Source organism: Bubalus bubalis, chromosome 9 (genome assembly GCF_019923935.1).
Source record: "Bubalus bubalis isolate 160015118507 breed Murrah chromosome 9, NDDB_SH_1, whole genome shotgun sequence".
Classification (NCBI taxonomy): Eukaryota; Metazoa; Chordata; class Mammalia; order Artiodactyla; family Bovidae; genus Bubalus; species Bubalus bubalis.
The window spans coordinates 93,593,878-93,613,858 of NC_059165.1; the positions used below are offsets into that span (position 1 = coordinate 93,593,878).

At 44.3% G+C, this 19,981-nt stretch overlaps 1 protein-coding gene across 13 annotated transcripts in view; it reads left to right on the top strand.

Annotated features, from left to right (window-relative positions):
- Nucleotides 1-19,981, top strand: part of ADGRE1 (adhesion G protein-coupled receptor E1) — a 73,161-nt gene that overhangs the window by 25,836 nt on the left and 27,344 nt on the right. For 5 of the 13 annotated variants that reach the window (XM_045166680.1, XM_045166681.1, XM_025293350.3 and 2 more), the window contains 11 exons: nucleotides 878-1,024; nucleotides 3,227-3,373; nucleotides 4,600-4,746; nucleotides 6,949-7,095; nucleotides 8,325-8,471; nucleotides 9,278-9,433; nucleotides 11,323-11,469; nucleotides 14,555-14,704; nucleotides 16,416-16,562; nucleotides 17,664-17,752; nucleotides 19,253-19,336. In XM_045166680.1, the coding sequence (XP_045022615.1) occupies nucleotides 878-1,024; nucleotides 3,227-3,373; nucleotides 4,600-4,746; nucleotides 6,949-7,095; nucleotides 8,325-8,471; nucleotides 9,278-9,433; nucleotides 11,323-11,469; nucleotides 14,555-14,704; nucleotides 16,416-16,562; nucleotides 17,664-17,752; nucleotides 19,253-19,336 (1,508 nt within the window). The remainder of the gene's footprint in view (nucleotides 1-877; nucleotides 1,025-3,226; nucleotides 3,374-4,599; nucleotides 4,747-6,948; nucleotides 7,096-8,324; nucleotides 8,472-9,277; nucleotides 9,434-11,322; nucleotides 11,470-14,554; nucleotides 14,705-16,415; nucleotides 16,563-17,663; nucleotides 17,753-19,252; nucleotides 19,337-19,981) is intronic. The other 8 variants (XM_045166678.1, XM_045166679.1, XM_045166676.1 and 5 more) reach the window with 8 other exon arrangements.

Here is a 19,981-nt window from a genome sequence, read left to right on the forward strand (position 1 = left end):
AAAGTGCCAGTTGAGCTGGTTCAACTGGGGGCTAGAAGATCCACTTTAAAGGGGGCTCACTCACAAGGTGAAGCTGGTGCTGAATGAAGCTGTGGGCTGGAGGTCTTAGTTCTTCTCCACATGAGCTGTTTTATCATGGCTCTTTGAGTTTCCTCAGAGTGTGGTGGCTGAGTCAAGCATGAGCATTCCAAAAGAACAAGGTGAAAGTGTGTGATGTTTTTATGACTTGGCACAATACTCTTCTGGTCTCCACTGGGCTTGTTCCTGTGTGTGTGGTCAGCTGTGTGTCAGCTTTGCCAATCATTGCTGGGCTGTCTCACATATCTGGGACTCATCTGGGATGATCCATCTCTCTTTCCCTTTTTCTTATTAGCCCGAGGTTTGTTCAAATGGCAGAGGCAAGGGGCCCAATGAATGAGCAGAAGCAAATAGGTTTCTGAGGTCTAAGTTTGAAAGTGGTACCACATGCTTCTGCCATTTCAATTGGACAATGCAAGTCATAGCGCCAGCTAGAGTCAAGGACTGGTGAACCAAACTCCACATCTTAAAGAGAGGAGTGGCAAGGTCGCTTTGTGAAGCACAAACCTCATCCCAAGGTGGGGACACAGGGAGGAGTAAAGGATGACAACCATTTCTGCAATCTATAATCATTACAGTTTGAAATGAATGCCCTCCTTTTGCTCACATACTATTGGCCAGAATTTATTCTCATGTCATGCCTAAATGCAAGGGAACTTAGAAAGAAAGAGAAAGTCTTGATCTTCTGGGGGGCGGGAGGACATCTGGTGGAGAACAGGTGGAATGAATCTCCTGTTTGCAGTGTTCTGTTCTCACTGCTTCTTCTACCTTGACCCGGGCTTTCATTTCCACTCACCAGATGTGGATGAATGTGCCAATCCCAGAAGTTGCCCAGAGCATTCGACTTGCCACAACAGTCTAGGAAACTATTCTTGTGTCTGCAACCCGGGTTTTCAATCCAGAAGTGGAAGGAAAAGTTTCCAGGGGCCAGGAGAGATGTGTCAAGGTATGTGCAGGGGTCTTCTGGGGAATTAAGGCCAATGTGTTTGAAAAGACAGAAGTGGTGGGGAGAAGTTGAGGTGGGTCTTAGCTGAGTTCAAAGCCCTCCTATGCAAAGCTGGAGCCAATAACAATGGATTCATTCATGCTTTCCTTCAACAAACACTTCTTGAGCACCTACTACATGCCAAGCATTATTCTAGGGATGGAGGATACTGTGATAACACAGAAAAAAGCATTTATTCTACTGGAACTTCTTATCATGGTAAGAGAATCAGACAACAAACAAAATATCGTCATGTATTTGGGCTGAGTTTGCTGATGATGGCTTGACATTCTCCCATGCAGTGACAGTTGTGTTGGCTCAACTGCGGGCTAGAGGATCCACTTTGAAAGGGGCTCCCTCACAAGGTGAAGGTGGTGCTGGCTGTTGGCTGGCAGCTCTGCCAGAGTTGGAAGCTGGAGGTCTACGTTCTTCCCCATGAGAGCTGCTTTTTTCATGGCTAGTTGAGCTTCCTCACAGTATGGCAGCTGAGTCAAGCATGGGCATCTCACGAGAACCAGGTGGAAGTGTGTGATACGGTGATGATGTTCATGGTCTTTATATGAGCTGGTGTCTCCACCAGCACAGTCACACGCATGCTCAGATTCAAGGGGAGGAAATAGAAACCTCATTGCTTGATGGAAGGAGTATCGAAGAAAGGACATTGAATTAAGGGCATTAGGAATGAAAGACACTGTTTCAACTATCTTTGGAAAGTACAAACTATTTCACAAGATGAAGACAATTTGTAACTCTGTCTCAGGAAATAATTGGATCCCTGGAAAGCCAGGTCATTTCCCCTGTACAGGTAATGTGCTCAGGCTCTCAGGCATGGGTCTTTTGTGCACAGTTCCGATTGTGTTGGGTGCATAAGTTTCTTGGGGGTTTCCCAGGTGCTAAAGAACCTGCCTACCAATGCAGGAGACACAGGCTTGATCCCTGGGTCCAGAAGATCCCCTTGAGGAGGGCATGGCAACCCACTCCAGTATTCTTGCCTGGAGAATCCCTTGGACAGAGTAGCCTGGTGGTCTACAGCCCATAGGGTCACTAAGATTCAGACATGACAGAAGTGGCTTAGCATGCATGTGCACATATGTGTTCTTACGTTACACACCTAATCTTTATCTGCTCACTCTTCTCCACTGCTCCTCAGAGGTCAATGAATGCCTTTCCAGTGGGGTCTTCCCAGAGCATCTGAGTCCACCAACTGTTAAGCTACCATTGCAGCTGCCAAGTAGAATTCAGCTCTAACATCCTCATTCAGGGAATGTGTAGAGAAGCTGATCTTCTTTACCTTTTCAAGTAATTAAGAACTTCATTTGATGATGCTATGAGGTAGAGGTTATGATTTTCTACCTGATTTTGATTGGAGATATTTGAAGTCATCTCTGATGTTTCTGGCCTATTTGTAGCAGTTAGCTATTGCAGAGTAATAAATCATCCCATAGGTGAGTGGCTAAAACAATAACCACTATTTATCTCTTGACCATGTGCTGGTACTTTGAGTTGGGCTCTGCTGGTCAGTTCTTTAAGTCTCCACTGGGCTTGTTGCTCTGTTTGTGGTCAGTTGTGTGTCAGCTTTGCTGATCTTGGCTGGGCTGTCTCACATATCTGGGACTCATGTGGGATGACCCATCTCTCTTCTACTTTGTCTTTTTCGTTATTAGCCTGAGGTTGGTTCGTATGGTAGAGGGGAGGGGCCCAATGCATAAGCAGAAACAAATAGTCTTCTTGAGGTCTAAGTTTGGAACTGGCACCACTTTACTTCAGCTGTACTTCTTGGTTGAAAGCAAGTCACAGAACCAGGTAGAGTGAAGAGGTGGTGAGCCAAACCGCACATCTTAAAGAGAAGAGTGGCAAGGTTGCATTTTGTAGCACGAACCTCATCCCAAAGTGTGGACACAGGAAGGCGTAAAAGATGACAGTCATTTCCGCAATCAATGATCATTATGGCTTGAAACTATTTTCCACCATTTTCTGTGTGCATACAGTTGGCCAGAATTTATTCTCACATCATGCCTAACTGCAAGGGAAGTTTTGGAGAAGGGGAAAGTCTGGGTATTTGGGAGCATCAGGTGGCGAACAGTTGGAGTGAATCTCTGTTTTCTGTCCCCTGTCCTTGCTTCTTCCTCTGCCTTGATGTGGCTTTTCATTTCTACTCACCAGATGTGGATGAATGTGCGAGTCCCAGAATTTGCCCAGAGCATTCGACTTGCCACAACAGTCTTGGAAGCTACTCTTGTGCCTGCAACCCAGGATATATCTCCAGAAGTGGAAAGAAGAGTTTCCAGGGACCAGGGGAGACATGTCAAGGTAGGTGCAGGGGTCTTCTGTGGAATCAAGTCCATCTGTTTGGAAAGACAGCAGTATTGGAGGAAGAGTTAGAAGTTGAGGTAGGTCTCAGCTGAGTTCAAAGACTTGTCTGCAGAACTGGAGCCAATTCATCCATTCATGCATTCATTCAACAAACACTTCTTGAGCACCTGCTATATAGAAATGCACTATTCGAGGGATAGAGGCTACTGCAGTGAGTAACACAGGCAAAAATATTTGTTCTCCTGAAACTTTTTGTTGAGGGCGGGACAAAACATGATAAGCAACATACGTGCATGCATATGGTATTTGGGCTGACTTTGTTGAGGATGACTTGACTTTGTTCCACAAAGTGCCAGTTGAGCTGGTTCAACTGGGGGCTAGAAGATCCACTTTAAAGGGGGCTCACTCACAAGGTGAAGCTGGTGCTGAATGAAGCTGTGGGCTGGAGGTCTTAGTTCTTCTCCACATGAGCTGTTTTATCATGGCTCTTTGAGTTTCCTCAGAGTGTGGTGGCTGAGTCAAGCATGAGCATTCCAAAAGAACAAGGTGAAAGTGTGTGATGTTTTTATGACTTAGCACAATACTCTTCTGGTCTCCACTGGGCTTGTTCCTGTGTGTGTGGTCAGCTGTGTGTCAGCTTTGCCAATCATTGCTGGGCTGTCTCACCTATCTGGGACTCATCTGGGATGATCCATCTCTCTTTCCCTTTTTCTTATTAGCCCGAGGTTTGTTCAAATGGCAGAGGCAAGGGGCCCAATGTATGAGCAGAAGCAAATAGGTTTCTGAGGTCTAAGTTTGAAAGTGGTACCACATGCTTCTGCCATTTCAACTGGACAATGCAAGTCATAGCGCCAGCTAGAGTCAAGGACTGGTGAACCAAACTCCACATCTTAAAGAGAGGAGTGGCAAGGTCGCTTTGTGAAGCACAAACCTCATCCCAAGGTGGGGACACAGGGAGGAGTAAAGGATGACAACCATTTCTGCAATCTATAATCATTACAGTTTGAAATGAATGCACGCCTTTTGCTCACATACTATTGGCCAGAATTTATTCTCATGTCATGCCTAAATGCAAGGGAACTTAGAAAGAAAGAGAAAGTCTTGATCTTCTGGGGGGCGGGAGGACATCTGGTGGAGAACAGGTGGAATGAATCTCCTGTTTGCAGTGTTCTGTTCTCACTGCTTCTTCTACCTTGACCCGGGCTTTCATTTCCACTCACCAGATGTGGATGAATGTGCCAATCCCAGAAGTTGCCCAGAGCATTCGACTTGCCACAACAGTCTAGGAAACTATTCTTGTGTCTGCAACCCGGGTTTTCAATCCAGAAGTGGAAGGAAAAGTTTCCAGGGGCCAGGAGAGATGTGTCAAGGTATGTGCAGGGGTCTTCTGGGGAATTAAGGCCAATGTGTTTGAAAAGACAGAAGTGGTGGGGAGAAGTTGAGGTGGGTCTTAGCTGAGTTCAAAGCCCTCCTATGCAAAGCTGGAGCCAATAACAATGGATTCATTCATGCTTTCCTTCAACAAACACTTCTTGAGCACCTACTACATGCCAAGCATTATTCTAGGGATGGAGGATACTGTGATAACACAGAAAAAAGCATTTATTCTACTGGAACTTCTTATCATGGTAAGAGAATCAGACAACAAACAAAATATCGTCATGTATTTGGGCTGAGTTTGCTGATGATGGCTTGACATTCTCCCATGCAGTGACAGTTGTGTTGGCTCAACTGCGGGCTAGAGGATCCACTTTGAAAGGGGCTCCCTCACAAGGTGAAGGTGGTGCTGGCTGTTGGCTGGCAGCTCTGCCAGAGTTGGAAGCTGGAGGTCTACGTTCTTCTCCATGAGAGCTGCTTTTTTCATGGCTAGTTGAGCTTCCTCACAGTATGGCAGCTGAGTCAAGCATGGGCATCTCACGAGAACCAGGTGGAAGTGTGTGATACGGTGATGATGTTCACGGTCTTTTTATGAGCTGGTGTCTCCACCAGCACAGTCACACGCATGCTCAGATTCAAGGGGAGGAAATAGAAACCTCATTTCTTGATGGAAGGAGTATCGAAGAAAGGACATTGAATTAAAGGCATTAGGAATGAAAGACACTGTTTCAACTATCTTTGGAAAATACAAACTATTTCACAAGATGAAGGCAATTTGTAACTCTGTCTCGGGAAATAATTGGATCCCTGGAAAGCCAGGTCATTTCCCCTGTACAGGTAATGTGCTCAGGCTCTCAGGCATGGGTCTTTTGTGGACAGCTCCAAATGTGTTGGGTGCATAAGTTTCTTGGGGGTTTCCCAGGTGCTAAAGAACCTGCCTACCAATGCAGGAGACACAGGCTTGATCCCTGGGTCCAGAAGATCCCCTTGAGGAGGGCTTGGCAACCCACTCCAGTATTCTTGCCTGGAGAATCCCTTGGACAGAGTAGCCTGGTGGTCTACAGCCCATAGGGTCACAAAGATTCAGACAACACAGAAGTGGCTTAGCATGCATGTGCCCATATATGTTCTTACCTTACACACCTAATCTTTATCTGCTCACTCTTCTCCACTGCTCCTCAGAGGTCAATGAATGCCTTTCCAGTGGGGTCTTCCCAGAGCATCTGAGTCCACCAACTGTTAAGCTACCATTGCAGCTGCCAAGTTGAATTCAGCTCTAACATCCTCATTCAGGGAATGTGTAAAGAAGCTGATCTTCTTTACCTTTTCAAGTAATTAAGAACTTCATTTGATGATGCTATGAGGTAGAGATTATGATTTTCTACCTGATTTTGATTGGAGATATTTGAAGTCATCTCTGATGTTTCTGGCCTATTTGTAGCAGTTAGCTATTGGGGAGTAATAAATCATCCCATAGGTGAGTGGCTAAAACAATATCCACTATTTATCTCTTGACCATGTGCTGGCACTTTGAGTTGGGCTCTGCTGGTCAGTTCTTTAAGTCTCCACTGGCCTTGTTGCTGTGTTTGTGGTCAGTTGTGTGTCAGCTTTGCTGATCTTGGCTGGGCTGTCTCACATATCTGGGTCTCATGTGGGATGACCCATCTCTCTTCTACTTTGTCTTTTTCGTTATTAGCCTGAGGTTGGTTCGTATGGTAGAGGGGAGGGGCCCAATGCATAAGCAGAAACAAATAGTCTTCTTGAGGTCTAAGTTTGGAACTGGCACCACTTTACTTCAGCTGTACTTCTTGGTTGAAAGCAAGTCACAGAACCAGGTAGAGTGAAGAGGTGGTGAACCAAACCGCACATCTTAAAGAGAAGAGTGGCAAGGTTGCATTTTGTAGCACGAACCTCATCCCAAGGTGTGGACACAGGGAGGAGTAAAGGATGACAGCCATTTCTGCAATCAATGATCATTATGGCTTGAAACTATTTTCCACCCCTTTGTGTGTGCATACAGTTGGCAAGAATTTTTCTCAGGTCATGTCTAACTGCAAGGAAAGTTTTGGAGAAGGGGAAAGTCTGAGTATTTGGGAGCATCAGGTGGCGAACAGTTGGAGTGAATCTCCTGTTTTCAGTCCCCTGTCCTGGCTTCTTCCTCTGCCTTGATGCGGCTTTTCATTTCTACTCACCAGATGTGGATGAATGTGGGAGTCCCAGAAGTTGCCCAGAGCATTCGACTTGCCACAACAGTCTTGGAAGCTACTCTTGTGCCTGCAACCCAGGATATATCTCCAGAAGTGGAAAGAAGAGTTTCCAGGGACCAGGGGAGACATGTCAAGGTAGGTGTGGGGGTCTTCTGGGGGAATCAAGCCCATCTGTTTGGAAAGACAGCAGTACTGGAGGAAGAGTTAGAAGTTGAGGTAGGTCTCAGCTGAGTTCAAAGTCTTGTCTGCAGAACTGGAGCCAATTCACCCATTCATGCATCCATCCAACAAACACTTCTTGAGCACCTACTATATAGAAAAGCACTATTTGAGGGATAGAGGATACTGTAGTGAGTAACACAGGCAAAAATGCTTGTCCTCCTGAAACTTTTTGTTGAGGGCGGGAAAAAACATGATAAACAACATACGTGCATGCATCTGTATTTGGGCTGACTTTGGTGAGGATGACTTGACTTTGTTCCACAAAGTGCCAGTTGAGCTGGTTCCACTGGGGGCTAGAAGATCCACCTTAAAGGGGGCTAACAAAAGGTGAAGCTGGTGCTGAGTGAAGCTGTGGGCTGGAGGTCTTAGTTCTTCTCCACATGAGCTGTTTTATCATGGCTCTTTGAGTTTCCTCAGAGTATGGTGGCTGAGTCAAGCATGAGCATTCCAAAAGAACAAGGTGAAAGTGTCTGATGTTTTTATGACTTAGCACAATACTCCTCTGGTCTCCACTGAGCTTGTTCCTGTGTGTGTGGTCAGCTGTGTTTCAGCTTTGCCAATCATGGCTGGGCTGTCTCACATACCTGGGACTCATCTGGGATGATCCATCTCTCTTTCCCTTTGTCTTTTTCTTATTAGCCTGAGGTTTGTTCAAATGGCAGAGGCAAGGGGCCCAATGAATGAGCAGAAGCAAATAGGTTTCTGAGGTCTAAGTTTGAAAGTGGCACCACATGCTTCTGCCATTTCAATTGGACAATGCAAGTCATAGTGCCAGCTAGAGTCAAGGACTGGTGAACCAAACTCCACATCTTAAAGAGAGGAGTGGCAAGGTCGCCGTGTGTAGCACAAACCTAATCCCAAGGTGCAGACACAGGGAGGAGTAAAGGAACACAACCATTTCTGCAATCTATAATCATTACAGTTTTAAACGACTGTCTGCCTTTTGCTTGCATACAATTGGCCAGAATGTATTCTCATTCATGCCTAATTGCAAGGGAACTTAGAAAGAAAGAGAAAGTCAGGATATTGTGGGGTGCGGGGGTACGTCTGGTGGAGAACAGGTGGAATGAATCTCCTGTTTGCAGTGTTCTGTTCTCACTGCTTCTTCTACCTTGACCCGGGCTTTCATTTCTACTCACCAGATGTGGATGAATGTGCCAATCCCAGAAGTTGCCCAGAGCATTCGACTTGCCACAACAGTCTTGGAAACTACTCTTGTGTCTGCAACCCGGGTTTTCAATCCAGAAGTGGAAGGAAAAGTTTCCAGGGACCAGGAGAGATGTGTCAAGGTATGTGCAGGGGTCTTCTGGGGAATTAAGGCCAATGTGTTTGCAAAGACAGAAGTGGTGGGGAGAAGTTGAGGTGGGTCTTAGCTGAGTTCAAAGCCCTCCTATGCAAAGCTGAAGCCAATAGCAATGGATTCATTCATGCATTCCTTCAACAAACACCTCTCGAGCACCTACTATATTGCAAGCATTATTCTAGGGATGGAGGATACTGTGATAACACAGAAGAAACATTTATTCTACTGGAACTTCTTTTCATGGTGAGAGAATCAGACAAGAAACAAGACACCATCATGTATTTGGGCTGAGTTTGTTGATGATGGCCTGACATTCTCCCATGCAGCGACAGTTGTGTTGGCCCAACTGCGGGCTAGAGGATCCACTTTGAAAGGGGCTCCCTCACAAGGTGAAGGTGGTGCTGGCTGTTGGCTGGCAGCTCTGCCAGAGTTGGAAGCTGGAGGTCTACGTTCTTCTCCATGAGAGCTGCTTTTTTCATGGCTAGTTGAGCTTCCTCACAGTATGGCAGCTGAGTCAAGCATGGGCATCTCACGAGAACCAGGTGGAAGTGTGTGATACGGTGATGATGTTCACGGTCTTTTTATGAGCTGTTGTCTCCACCAGCACAGTCACACGCATGCTCAGACTCAAGGGGAGGAAATAGAAACCTCATTGCTTGATGGAAGGTGTATCAAAGTAGGGCATTGATAAGGGCATTAGGAATGAAAGACATTGTTTCAACTATCTTTGGAAAGTACAAACTATTTCACAAGATAAAGAAAATTTGTAACTCTGTCTTTCTTTCTCTCCAGATATAGGTGAATGTTCTCAAACGCCCCCACCTTGTGGTCCTAACTCAAGCTGCAGAAACTTGCCAGGAAGGTATGAGTGCAGCTGTTTGACTGGTTTCTCTTCTCCCACTGGAAATAATTGGATCCCTGGAAAGTCAGGTCATTTTACCTGCACAGGTAATATGCTCAGACTCTCAGGCTTGGGTCTTTGGTAGACAACTCCTATTGAGTTGAGTACATGGTGTGCTAAACTGAGACACCTAATCTTTAGTCTGCTCACTCTCCTCCACTGTTCCTCAGACATTAATGAATGCCTCTCCCATGGGGTCTGCCTAGAGCATTCTGAGTGCACCAACTCTTTGGGAAGCAACTACTGCAGCTGTGATGTTGGATTCACCTCTAAAAACTCCATCTGTGAAAGTATAGAGAACTTGATCTTCTTTTTTAGCTACTCAATTAATCAAGAACTTTACTTGATGTTCCTATGAGGTAAAGATTATGTTCTTAATGATCCACTTGAGGCTCAGAGAGGTAAAGTCATTAATCCAAGGATACACAGCTTTGAAGTAGAAGAAGCCATATTTGAACTCCTGTTGAGTGCCTACTATGAGTTAAGCTGTGGCTCAGTCAGTATTGAGAATACTTCGTGGCTCAAGCTCTAGCCTGATTTACATCTCACTGGTCGGAGATGTGACAGTATCTGGAGATAGTTTTGGTTTTCCGTTCTGGTGATGTTGGTGGGTAGTTTGTGTTAATCAACTGGTCAGTCTCTGGGTAGAGACCAGAGATCCTGCTAAACATCCTCCAATGCACATCACAGCCTCCCCACAACCAAGAATAACCAAGAAGGTCCCATGTGTCATTAGCACTGAGATAAATTCTGTCCTGGGGAAAGCTCAGATCCAAAATTCAGAATTTTTTTCCTGAAAGGTATTTGAATGAAGACCTGAGAGTTATTCTTGATATTCCCTTCCCTTCCATATTAAATCAGTCATTGTGTTTTGGGCAATCTACCTGCTAAATATGTCTTGAATCTCTACTCTTTTCCATCCTTGGCTTAAGTTCCATCATTATTACAGTGGCCTCCTCACTAGTCTCTCCATTTTTCTAGTGTTGCTTTCTCAAATCTATTCTGCACACTGCAAGCAGAATACTGTCACCAAGAGATATGGGTTTCAATTCCTGAGTCTGAGGCAGCATTATTAATTATCTGAAGGGAGGGTGATTCCATAAGCAAGGCATAGAGTGATCAAGCCCTCAACATATTCCCTTGGCTTGGAATTAGAGATATTTTGAAATCATCTCTGACACTTCTGATCTATTTGTAGCAGTTAGCTATTGCTGAGTAACAAATGACCCCAGAAGTTAGTGGCTAAAACAACCACCATTTGTTTATTTCTTAACTCCACATGTTGGAAGTTTAGGTTGGGCTCTGCTCTGGCCAGTTCTTTAGGTCTCCACTGGGCTAGAGCATGTGTTTGTGGTCAGCTGTGTGTCAGCTTTGCTGATCTTGGCTGGACTGCCTCATATATCTGCAGCTCATCTGGGATGATCTGTGTCTCTTTCATTTTGTTTTTTTCTTATTATCCTGGGATTTGTTCATATGACAGAGGCAAGGGACCCAAAGTATGAACAGAAATAGGTTTCCTGAGGTCTGTTTGGAAGTGCCACCACGTTGCTTCTGCTGTATTTATTGGCTAGTGCAAGTCCTAGAGCCAGCTAGAGTGAAGGGCTGCAGAATCAAACTCCACATGTTAGAGAGATGAGTGGCAATGTCACACTGTATGGCACAAGCCTCATGCCAAGGTTGGACACAGGGAGGAGTAGAACATGACAGCCATTTCTACAATCTATGATCATTATGGTTTGAAACTATTTGTCACCTTTTGTGTGCATACAATTGGCCAGAATGTATTCTCATGGCCATGCCTAACTTAAAGTGAGGTTAGGGAGAAGGGGAAAGTCTGGATATTGGGGAGGGTCAAGGGGAGATGATATCCTGTTTGTAGTGTCCCATCTTCACCACTTCTCCTTTTTTGACATGGGTTTTGATTTCTACTCACCAGATGTGGATGAATGTGCCAATCCCAGAAGTTGCCCAGAGCATTCAACTTGCCACAACAGTCTTGGAAGCTACTCTTGTGTCTGCAACACTGGATATGAATCCAGAAGTGGAAAGAAGAATTTCCAGGGACCAGGAGAGACATGTGAAGGTAAGTGAAGGGTAAGTGAAGGTAAGTGAAGAATCAAGTCCAATCTGTTTGCAAAGGCAGCAGTAGTGGGGAAGAAGTTGAAGTGGGTCTCAGCTGAGTCCAAAGCCCTTGTCTGTAGAGCTGAAGCCAATAATCAATCATTCATTCATGTATTCATTCTACAAATACTTCTTGAGCACCTAGTATATGCCAAGCATTATTCTAGGGATGAAGGATACAGCAGTGAGTAACACAGGTAAAAATTACTTGTTCTCCTGGAACTTATCATGAAATGTGCAGAGAAGAAGGTAACAACAAAATGCATGCAGGGAAATCTTGTGTGTCAGGGATAGTTCAAGGAAAGGTGAATAGGGAATACATGAGGGTGATGTAGTTTTAATAGAATGGTACAGAGAGGTCATGCTGAGAAGTTGATTTTTGATATAAGACCTGAAGGAGTGAGATCCTGGGTATCTGGGGAAGGGTGTTCCAGGAAGAGTAAACAGTAGGTGCAGTGGTCTGGACAAGCCAAGACACTAAGCTCTTCCAAACGTGTTCATTCAGTCCTCCCAACAAACTGATGGTACAATGGTATTTTATACCCATCTTACAGATGAGGAACAGCCTCCATTGTGATGGAATCACCAAGGTCAAGTAGAAAGGAAATAAGAGAGTTAAGATTCAGCTCTTCCCAGTGTGACTCCATACCCCAACCACCATGCCCTTCTGCCTCTGAATCAGGTTGCAACCGCTAACATCTCAGGGTGGGCTTGTGCAGGACAGATATCAACTTAATCCTCAAATTCCCAGTCCCTGAGACTCAAGGCAGCTGGGAAAGCTGTCATGTAAAGATACCAGAGCCAGACAGAACCTGGATTTAAATCACAGTTGTACTTTTCACAAGATATGTGATTTTGCACAGTTTTGAAGCCACAGTTTTCTCCTCTGAAAAATGGGAATACTAGTTTGCAATTCATAGGGCTGCTGTGAGCTTCCATGAAGTGGATGCCTGAAAAGATTTTCCTCATTGCCTGCCACAAAGAAAGCGCCACATGTTTGCAGTGCATTTTTTACGTTAGCTAGTGAATACATCTATAATATTTGCTCTGCCCCAGATTCCATTCTGAGTATTTAAAGATACTTATTGTTGTTTAGTCACTAAGTCATGTCTGTCTCTTTGAGCACGCCAGACTTCCCTGTTTTTCACTATGTCCCATAGTTTGCCCAAACTCATGTCCATTGAGTCGGTGATGCCATCCAACCATCTCGTCCTCTGTTGTCCCCTTCTTATGTGCTCAATCTTTCCCAGCATCAGGATCTTTTCTGATTAGGTGGCCCTTCACATCAGGCGGCCAAAGTGTTGGAGCTTCAGTTTCAGCATCAGTCCTTCCAATGAATATTGAGGGTTGATTTCCTTTAAGATTGACTGGTTTGATCTCATCATCTTATTTAATCCTCTGAACAACTCAATTGGGTGGGTTCTATTATTGCTTTCATTTTAAAGATGAGGAAACAGAGACACAGAGAGATGACTTTTCTTATCCAGAGTATTAGCTCAGACTGCCATAACAAGGTACCATAGACCGGGGGTGGGGGCTTCACCAACAGAGATTTATTATCTCACAGTTTTGGAGGCTGGAGGTCCAAGATTAAGTATCAACATGGTAGGGTTCTGGAGAGAGCTCTCTTCCTGCCTTGTACAGAGCTGCATTCTTGCTGTGTCCCCACACAGCAGAGAGAGAGAGAGCTCTTGTGTTTTGCCTCTTTTTTCAAAAGTATAACATGTAGTTCTGTTTTACACACGGTTGCATCGTATTTATTTGGCTGTGTTGTTCTTAATTGTGGCACTCAGTCTTCCCTGTGGTGCATGGACTCAGTAGTTGTGGCAAACATGCTCAGTAGTTGCGGTGTGAGGGCTCATTTGCTCCATGGCACGTGGGATATTAACTCCCTGACCAGGCATTGAACCTGCATCCCCTGCATTGCAGGGCAGATTCTTAACCACTGGACCATCAGGAAAGCCCCTTTTCCTCTTCTTTTTAGGGCATTAATCCCATCACGAGAGCTCCATACTCAAGATCTTATCTAAACCTAATTGTTTTCCACATCCAAATGCCATCCCACTGGAGGAGAGGAGGGTTTCAACTTATGAATTTTGGGGAGACACAATTCACTCAATAACGTCCAGTAAAACACAGATTACAAGGGTCAGAGCCAGGCTTTGAACTCATGACATCCATGCTCTCTACCCCTCCACTTGGATATAGTGATTCCTTGGAGAGGAATTGAAATTCATTAACAAAAGAGGGGAGTGATGAATTTGAGGCTGAGGGAACACAGGTGAGAGAGAATGAGCCTCATGAACCTACAGGTAATCGGTAAATTTGAATCATGGATTATGAAGGCATTAGAAGCAAAATATGAGAGACTTCCCTGGCAGTCCAGTGGCTAAGACTTCACCTTCCAATGCAGTGGGTACAGGTTTGACCCCTTGCTGGGGAGTTAAGATCCCACTTGCCTCACAGCCAAAATCCCAAAACATAAAACAGAAGCAATACTGTAAAAAATTCAGTAAAAACTTTAAAATAATGTTATTTGGCCGCTAAGTCATGTCTGATTCTTTTGCAACCCTGTGGACTGTAGACTCCTCTATCCATGGGTTTATCCAGGCAAGAATATGGGATTGGGTTGCCATTTCCTTCTTCAGGGTATCTTCTGGACTGAAGGATCGAACTCATGTGTCTTGCTTTGACAGGTAGATTCTTTACCACTGACTCACTAGGGAAGCCTTGATCCACATAAAAAAATCTTAGGAAAAAAAAAAAAAAAGAAAGGAAAAGATGAGCTCAGCTGGGAACAGACTCTCAGGGTCTTACATGTTCTAATGAGGAGTGTGGAGTTTGTCCTGAGCTGTGGGGGATCCTCATCAGAAGATTTGCATGGGTCACACACATGTCTCTAAATGCTTTCTTTTCATAGTGACACAAATATGTTTAAGAAGGTGAGCCTGAAGGAGTCAGGGAAACCCGTTGGCTTTAGTCAGTGATGGGACTGTGAGCTGCTACTGTACTCTCATCGGTCCTCTGCATTTTGATTTTCTGCTTAGATGTGGACGAATGTTCCAGGAACTCAACTCTTTGTGGTCCCAGTTCTGTCTGCACCAACCTCCCAGGAAAATACAGCTGCTCCTGCTTGCCGGGGTTCTTTTCACCTGGTGTGTGGACCCCTGAAAAACCTGAGGCTTTCAAGTGTGCAGGTAACTCTTCCTGCCGTTTTTGGGGACTTCTCAGTGGGTGTCAAACTACCCTGAAACATGGTGGTGACTTATCACAACAGTCATTTGTTCTTTTTAAAAAAGTATTTGTTTATTTGGCTGCTTTGGGTCTTGTCGTGGTACATGGGATCTTTCGTTGGGGCGTGCAGGCTTAGTTGCTCCATGGCATTTGAAATCTTAGTTCCCCAACCAAGGATTGAACCCGTGTCCCCTGTTTTGGAAGATAGATTCTTAACTACTGGACCACCAGGGAAGTCCCCAGTCATTTGTCTTTGCCCATGATTCTGTGGGTTGACCATATGGTTTTTTTGGGGCCCTAGCATGGTTGGCAGGTCCAAAATAACCTTGCTTACATGGCTGGTAGTTGGCAATGGCCTCTGGCTGGGAGTTCAGCTGGCCCTTCAGTTTTCCTTATGGAGTTTTCCTCATGGCTGCTTGGGCTTCCTCAGAGCATGGCAGCTGGCTCAGAAATCCTCAGAGGGACATTGGTTATACAGCCAGGGTTCCTCAACTTTGGTACTATTGACTTTAGGGGCTGGATAGCTCTTTGTTGTGTGTTGGGGATGCTGACCTGTGCATTATAGGATATTTGTCAGGGTCTTTGGTCTCTACCCATTGGATCCAAGTGACCACTAAAAATTTCTCCAGACATTGCCCAAGGTCCCTCAGTTGAGAACCACTAGATCAACAAAATAGAGATTTCTTACCCTCACACCAATCCAATACGGATATACTTGGCTGAGGGGCAACTTTCCTCCATGGAGTGATATAGGGAACCAGTTTCTTTGTATCTCTTGCTTCTTCTATCCCTTAAGACATTAGAATTCCTGGTTCCAGGGACTTCTCTGGTGGTCCAGTGGTTAAGACTCCATGCTCCCAATGTAAGGGGTGCAAGTTCCATCCTTGGTTAGGGGACTAAGGTCCCACTTTGGACACATGGGTGTGGCCAAAAGATTTTAAAAAGAAATTCCTGGTTACAGTCAGTGGGGAAAAAGAGAAAAAGTATAGCAACTTCTTAACCCCTTGGCCCAGAAGTTACATGTCATACTCCTTCACATCCCATAAATGAAAGCTAGTCATATGATCCCATCTAGCTGCAGAGGATTCTGGGAAATGTAGTCCCTGATTGGGCTGTTATGTTTTAGCAAGAACTCTTTGCTTTGAGGGGCTTCCCTGGTGGCTCAGTGGTAAAGAATCTGCCTGCAATGCAGGAGGTGCAAGCGACGTGGGTTCCATTCCTGGGTGGGGAAGATCCCCTGGAGGAGAACATGGCAACCCACTCCAGCATTCTCCCCTAGAGAATCCTATGGACAGAGGAGCCTGGTGGGCTACAGTCCACAGGGTCACAAACAGTCGAACACGACTGAAGCAACTGAGCACATGTGCACCCTCTGCTTTGAAAGGGGAAGTGTGATTTTTGTTGGCTTGGTGACCCATCTGCATCATGCCTGGTCTGTACCCTGCAGATGTTGATGAGTGCCTTGACAGGTGCCTTTTCAATGGGATATGCACCAACACCCCTGGGAGCTATTTTTGCACCTGCCACTCTGGCTTTGCACCAAGCAATGGACAAACTCAACTCCATAGATCAAAAGGTGGACTGCATAGGGGAGTAGGAAGTTTGCTGGACCTGCTTGGAAAGAATTATCACCTTACTCCTCTGCACTGTTTGATATCTTTGAGTTTTTTGCAGATATTGACGAGTGCCTTCAGGATCCCTCACGATGCGGCCCAAATTCTGTCTGCACCAACACCCTGGGCTCCTACAGCTGTGGCTGCGTTGTAGGCTTTCATCCCAATCCAGAAGGCTCCGGGAAACACGGCAACTTCAGCTGCCAAAGTAGTCATTTCCTTACCTGTCTTGGCAATGGAATCTGTGTCTTGCTTTGTAGAATTCTCACTTTTTCTCATTCTCTGGATTCTCCTTTTTTTTTTTTTTTTACTTTATCTACATATTCTCTTATTTTCTGTTCACTTGTTCATTCATTAATCACTCATTTGATAAATTATTTTTGGAGCATCTGCTAATTAATGAATTCAACAGTCCCCTGCACTAGGTCCTGAGGATTTAATCCTGGATATGATAGACATGATATCTACCCTCATGGAGCTTATAGTCTAGGGAAGGGAGCACATGCATAATTATTTAATAGCCACAATGAGTGTGATAATTGAAAAACTGCAGTGTACTTTGTTGGGCATTGTGTAGTGGGATATTTAATATGCTCTGTGAAGTGTCATTTAAACAGAAATTTGAAGGAAGAGTGTGGATTATCTAGATGAAGAGTAGAGATCATGGTGCTTCAAATGATAGCATGTGCAAAGGCCCTGAGGCTAATGCAAAGTGAGGAGGGCATGGGAAATGGTATTTATGTCATCTGAGGATGTGGGCAGAGGTCAGCTTTTACAGGACTTGTGTGCTGTGTAAAGAATTTTGTAGTCTTTTTGCTGAGAACCATGGGGAACTTTGAAAGGTTTAAAAAATTTTAAGTTATGGGCTATTTGATGTGTTAGAAGTATAGATAACTTATATGGAGGCAAAGGGGTATAATAATAAAATGAGTATATCTTAAGGCCTTAGCAACATAAGAACTAGAACATCATCAATGCCAATGCATATCCCTGAGTCCTCTGAAGAGAGGCCCACTTGGAACTTTGTAGTTACTGAACTTAAAATATTCCCCCTCTAAACATTCCTTGTTTAGTATGGTTTGCTTTGGAGCTTTATAAAGTGGTATTGTATTATGTATAGTCTTTTCTGACTTGCTTTCTTCACTTGCTATCATGCTTCTCAGAATCACTGCTGTAGTGTGTAGCTATAGTTTGTTCATTTTCATGGTTGCATTGTATAACATGGCAATGGATGGATTTCAAGCAGGGGATGATGAACACAGACTTGCTGGGGTTAAGTTTGATTTGGTTGCTTTTGTTTTCTTTGGAGGGATTCCCTTCAAGTGTAAAGATGATGTGATACACAACAACACGCAGGTCCAGTTATGCCATGTGGGAGCAGAGGTGGAGCCTAAAAATGTAAGTATTTTTGAAGGTTCCTAGTTTTCGAGGTTTCTCCCAGGAGGCACTTAGGTAGGATGTTGTCCTGCAGCTTTTACAAAGACAAAAATAATCATGGCCTAGACAAGATAGATGTTTATTTCTCTCTTTGTAGCAATATGAATGTAAGCTGCTGAGATCTGACATGATGGCTCCATAATACTCTTCCATCATCAACACAAGACTCCCTTATTGTGGTCCAAAATGGCTGCTGCAGCTCCTGCCGTCAAATCTGCATTCCAGTTGGTGGGCAGGGGAGAAGGGCAAGTGAAAGGCACAGTCCTTCTATTTAAGCACATGACCTAGTATCACTTTTGCTTACACCTATCTTCAAGAAAAGCTGGAAAGGAAGGACATTTGCCTATCTAAAACTTGGGAATTCATTTACTCAAACAAGTAAGAATGTTGGAGTCTCACTTTTTGCGAGGTGTATTGCTGCATCTGTGTGATGTGGAATGGATGATACACAGCCTCCAAGCCAGGCAAAAAGGAATTTGGATATCTTGATTTTCTAATGAAGTCATTCTAGTGAGTAAAGACTCCAGAAGCATTTTCAGAAATTGATGTCACTGTACTTCAGACAGCAGTTGATTTTTTTAAATTGTGAAATACACATAAAATTGATCATTTTAAAGTGTACAATTCAGAGGCATTTAGTACACTCACAGTGGTGTGAAAATACCACTTCTATCTCCAAAGCTTTTTCATCACCACCAAAATAAACCCTATATGCCCATTAGCAGTTACTCTTTCTTCCCTCCTGTCCTCAACCCCCCCAAAACAGTGATCTAATTTCTATCTCTATAGACTTGTTCATTCTGGATATTTCATATCAATGAAATCACACACTACATGGTCTTCTGTGTCTGGCTTCTCTCACTGTGCATCATGCTCTCAAGGCCCAACCACGTTGTAGGGAGTATCAGTGCTTCAGTCCTTTTCATAGCTGAATTATATTCCAATTGGACCACTGGTTTTTTCACACATTTTCTGTCTGTTTTTGTTCTTATTGTTCAATCACTCAGTTGTGTTAGACTCTTTGCGACTCCATGAACTGCAGCACGCAGTTTCTGCACTTCCCTGTCCTTCACTATCTCCTGGAGTTTGTTCAAACTCATGTCCATTGAGTCAATGATGACATCCAACCATCTCATCCTCTGTCACCCCCTTCACCTCCTGCTCTTAATCTTTCCCAGCATCAGGGTCTTTTCCAATGAGTTGGCCAAAATATTGGAACTTCTGTCTTTTTACCCCACTCAATAGTTTTGCTGTTGGTTGATGGTTTCTTTTCTTTCTTATGGGAGAGAAAGGTGCTGTGACTCCAGTACTGATTGAAAGGTGAGTTTTTATTTTCCTGAGAATACTATAGCCTTGTGACACCAGGAATTCAGGACCACCCCATGTGGAGGGTTCAGTGGCCCAGTTTGTGCATTTCATGCTTGATCAATGCTCACAGATGCTCTTCCCGCTTGGATACAGGTTTCCTTTTGTGCGCTGATAAATGCCACCCTCAGCGTTCTGGACAATGTCTGTGAAAACAAAACCACCGTCGTCTCTCTGAAGGTAACACTGAAGTCTTTGTAATCATGTTTTGAGTGTCGAACATCTTGGGGGCATACCTTGGGTGCAGAACATCCTCTTTAACATAAAAGGGTTGTGAGTTAACGTTTAATCTGCTCCAGTTGTAAGGTTTGAAAAATTAACATGCAGAAAAATTGCCTTTTTTTCTGTACAGTTTTGTGGGGTTTATTACCTGAGTAGGTTTGTGTAATTACCACCACAATTAGACAATAGAACTGTTCCATTCCTCTCCCCCGACAACTTCCCTGGCCTTCCTTTTTTTTTTTTTTTTTACTTAAAAAATTAAAAAAAAATTTTTTTTTTTGCCACATGGCATGTGGGATCCTAGTTCCCCAACCAAGGATCAAACCTGCACCCTGGCAGTGGAAGTGCAGAGTCCTAACCACTGGACCACGGAAGAAGTTCCTTGGGTTTCCTCTTTATCGCCGTATATTCAATCCCTTAACCATTAGCGCCTGTGAATTCCTGATCTATTCTGTCATTTTAGTTTTATCTTTTCAAGAATGTTTTGTAAATCGAATCACACAATGAGTGGCCTTTAGAGTCTAGCTTCTCTCAGTAAGCACTGTGTTTTCAAGTTTCATCCACTTTGCGGCACGTGTCAATGCTTCACTCCTTTTTGTGGCT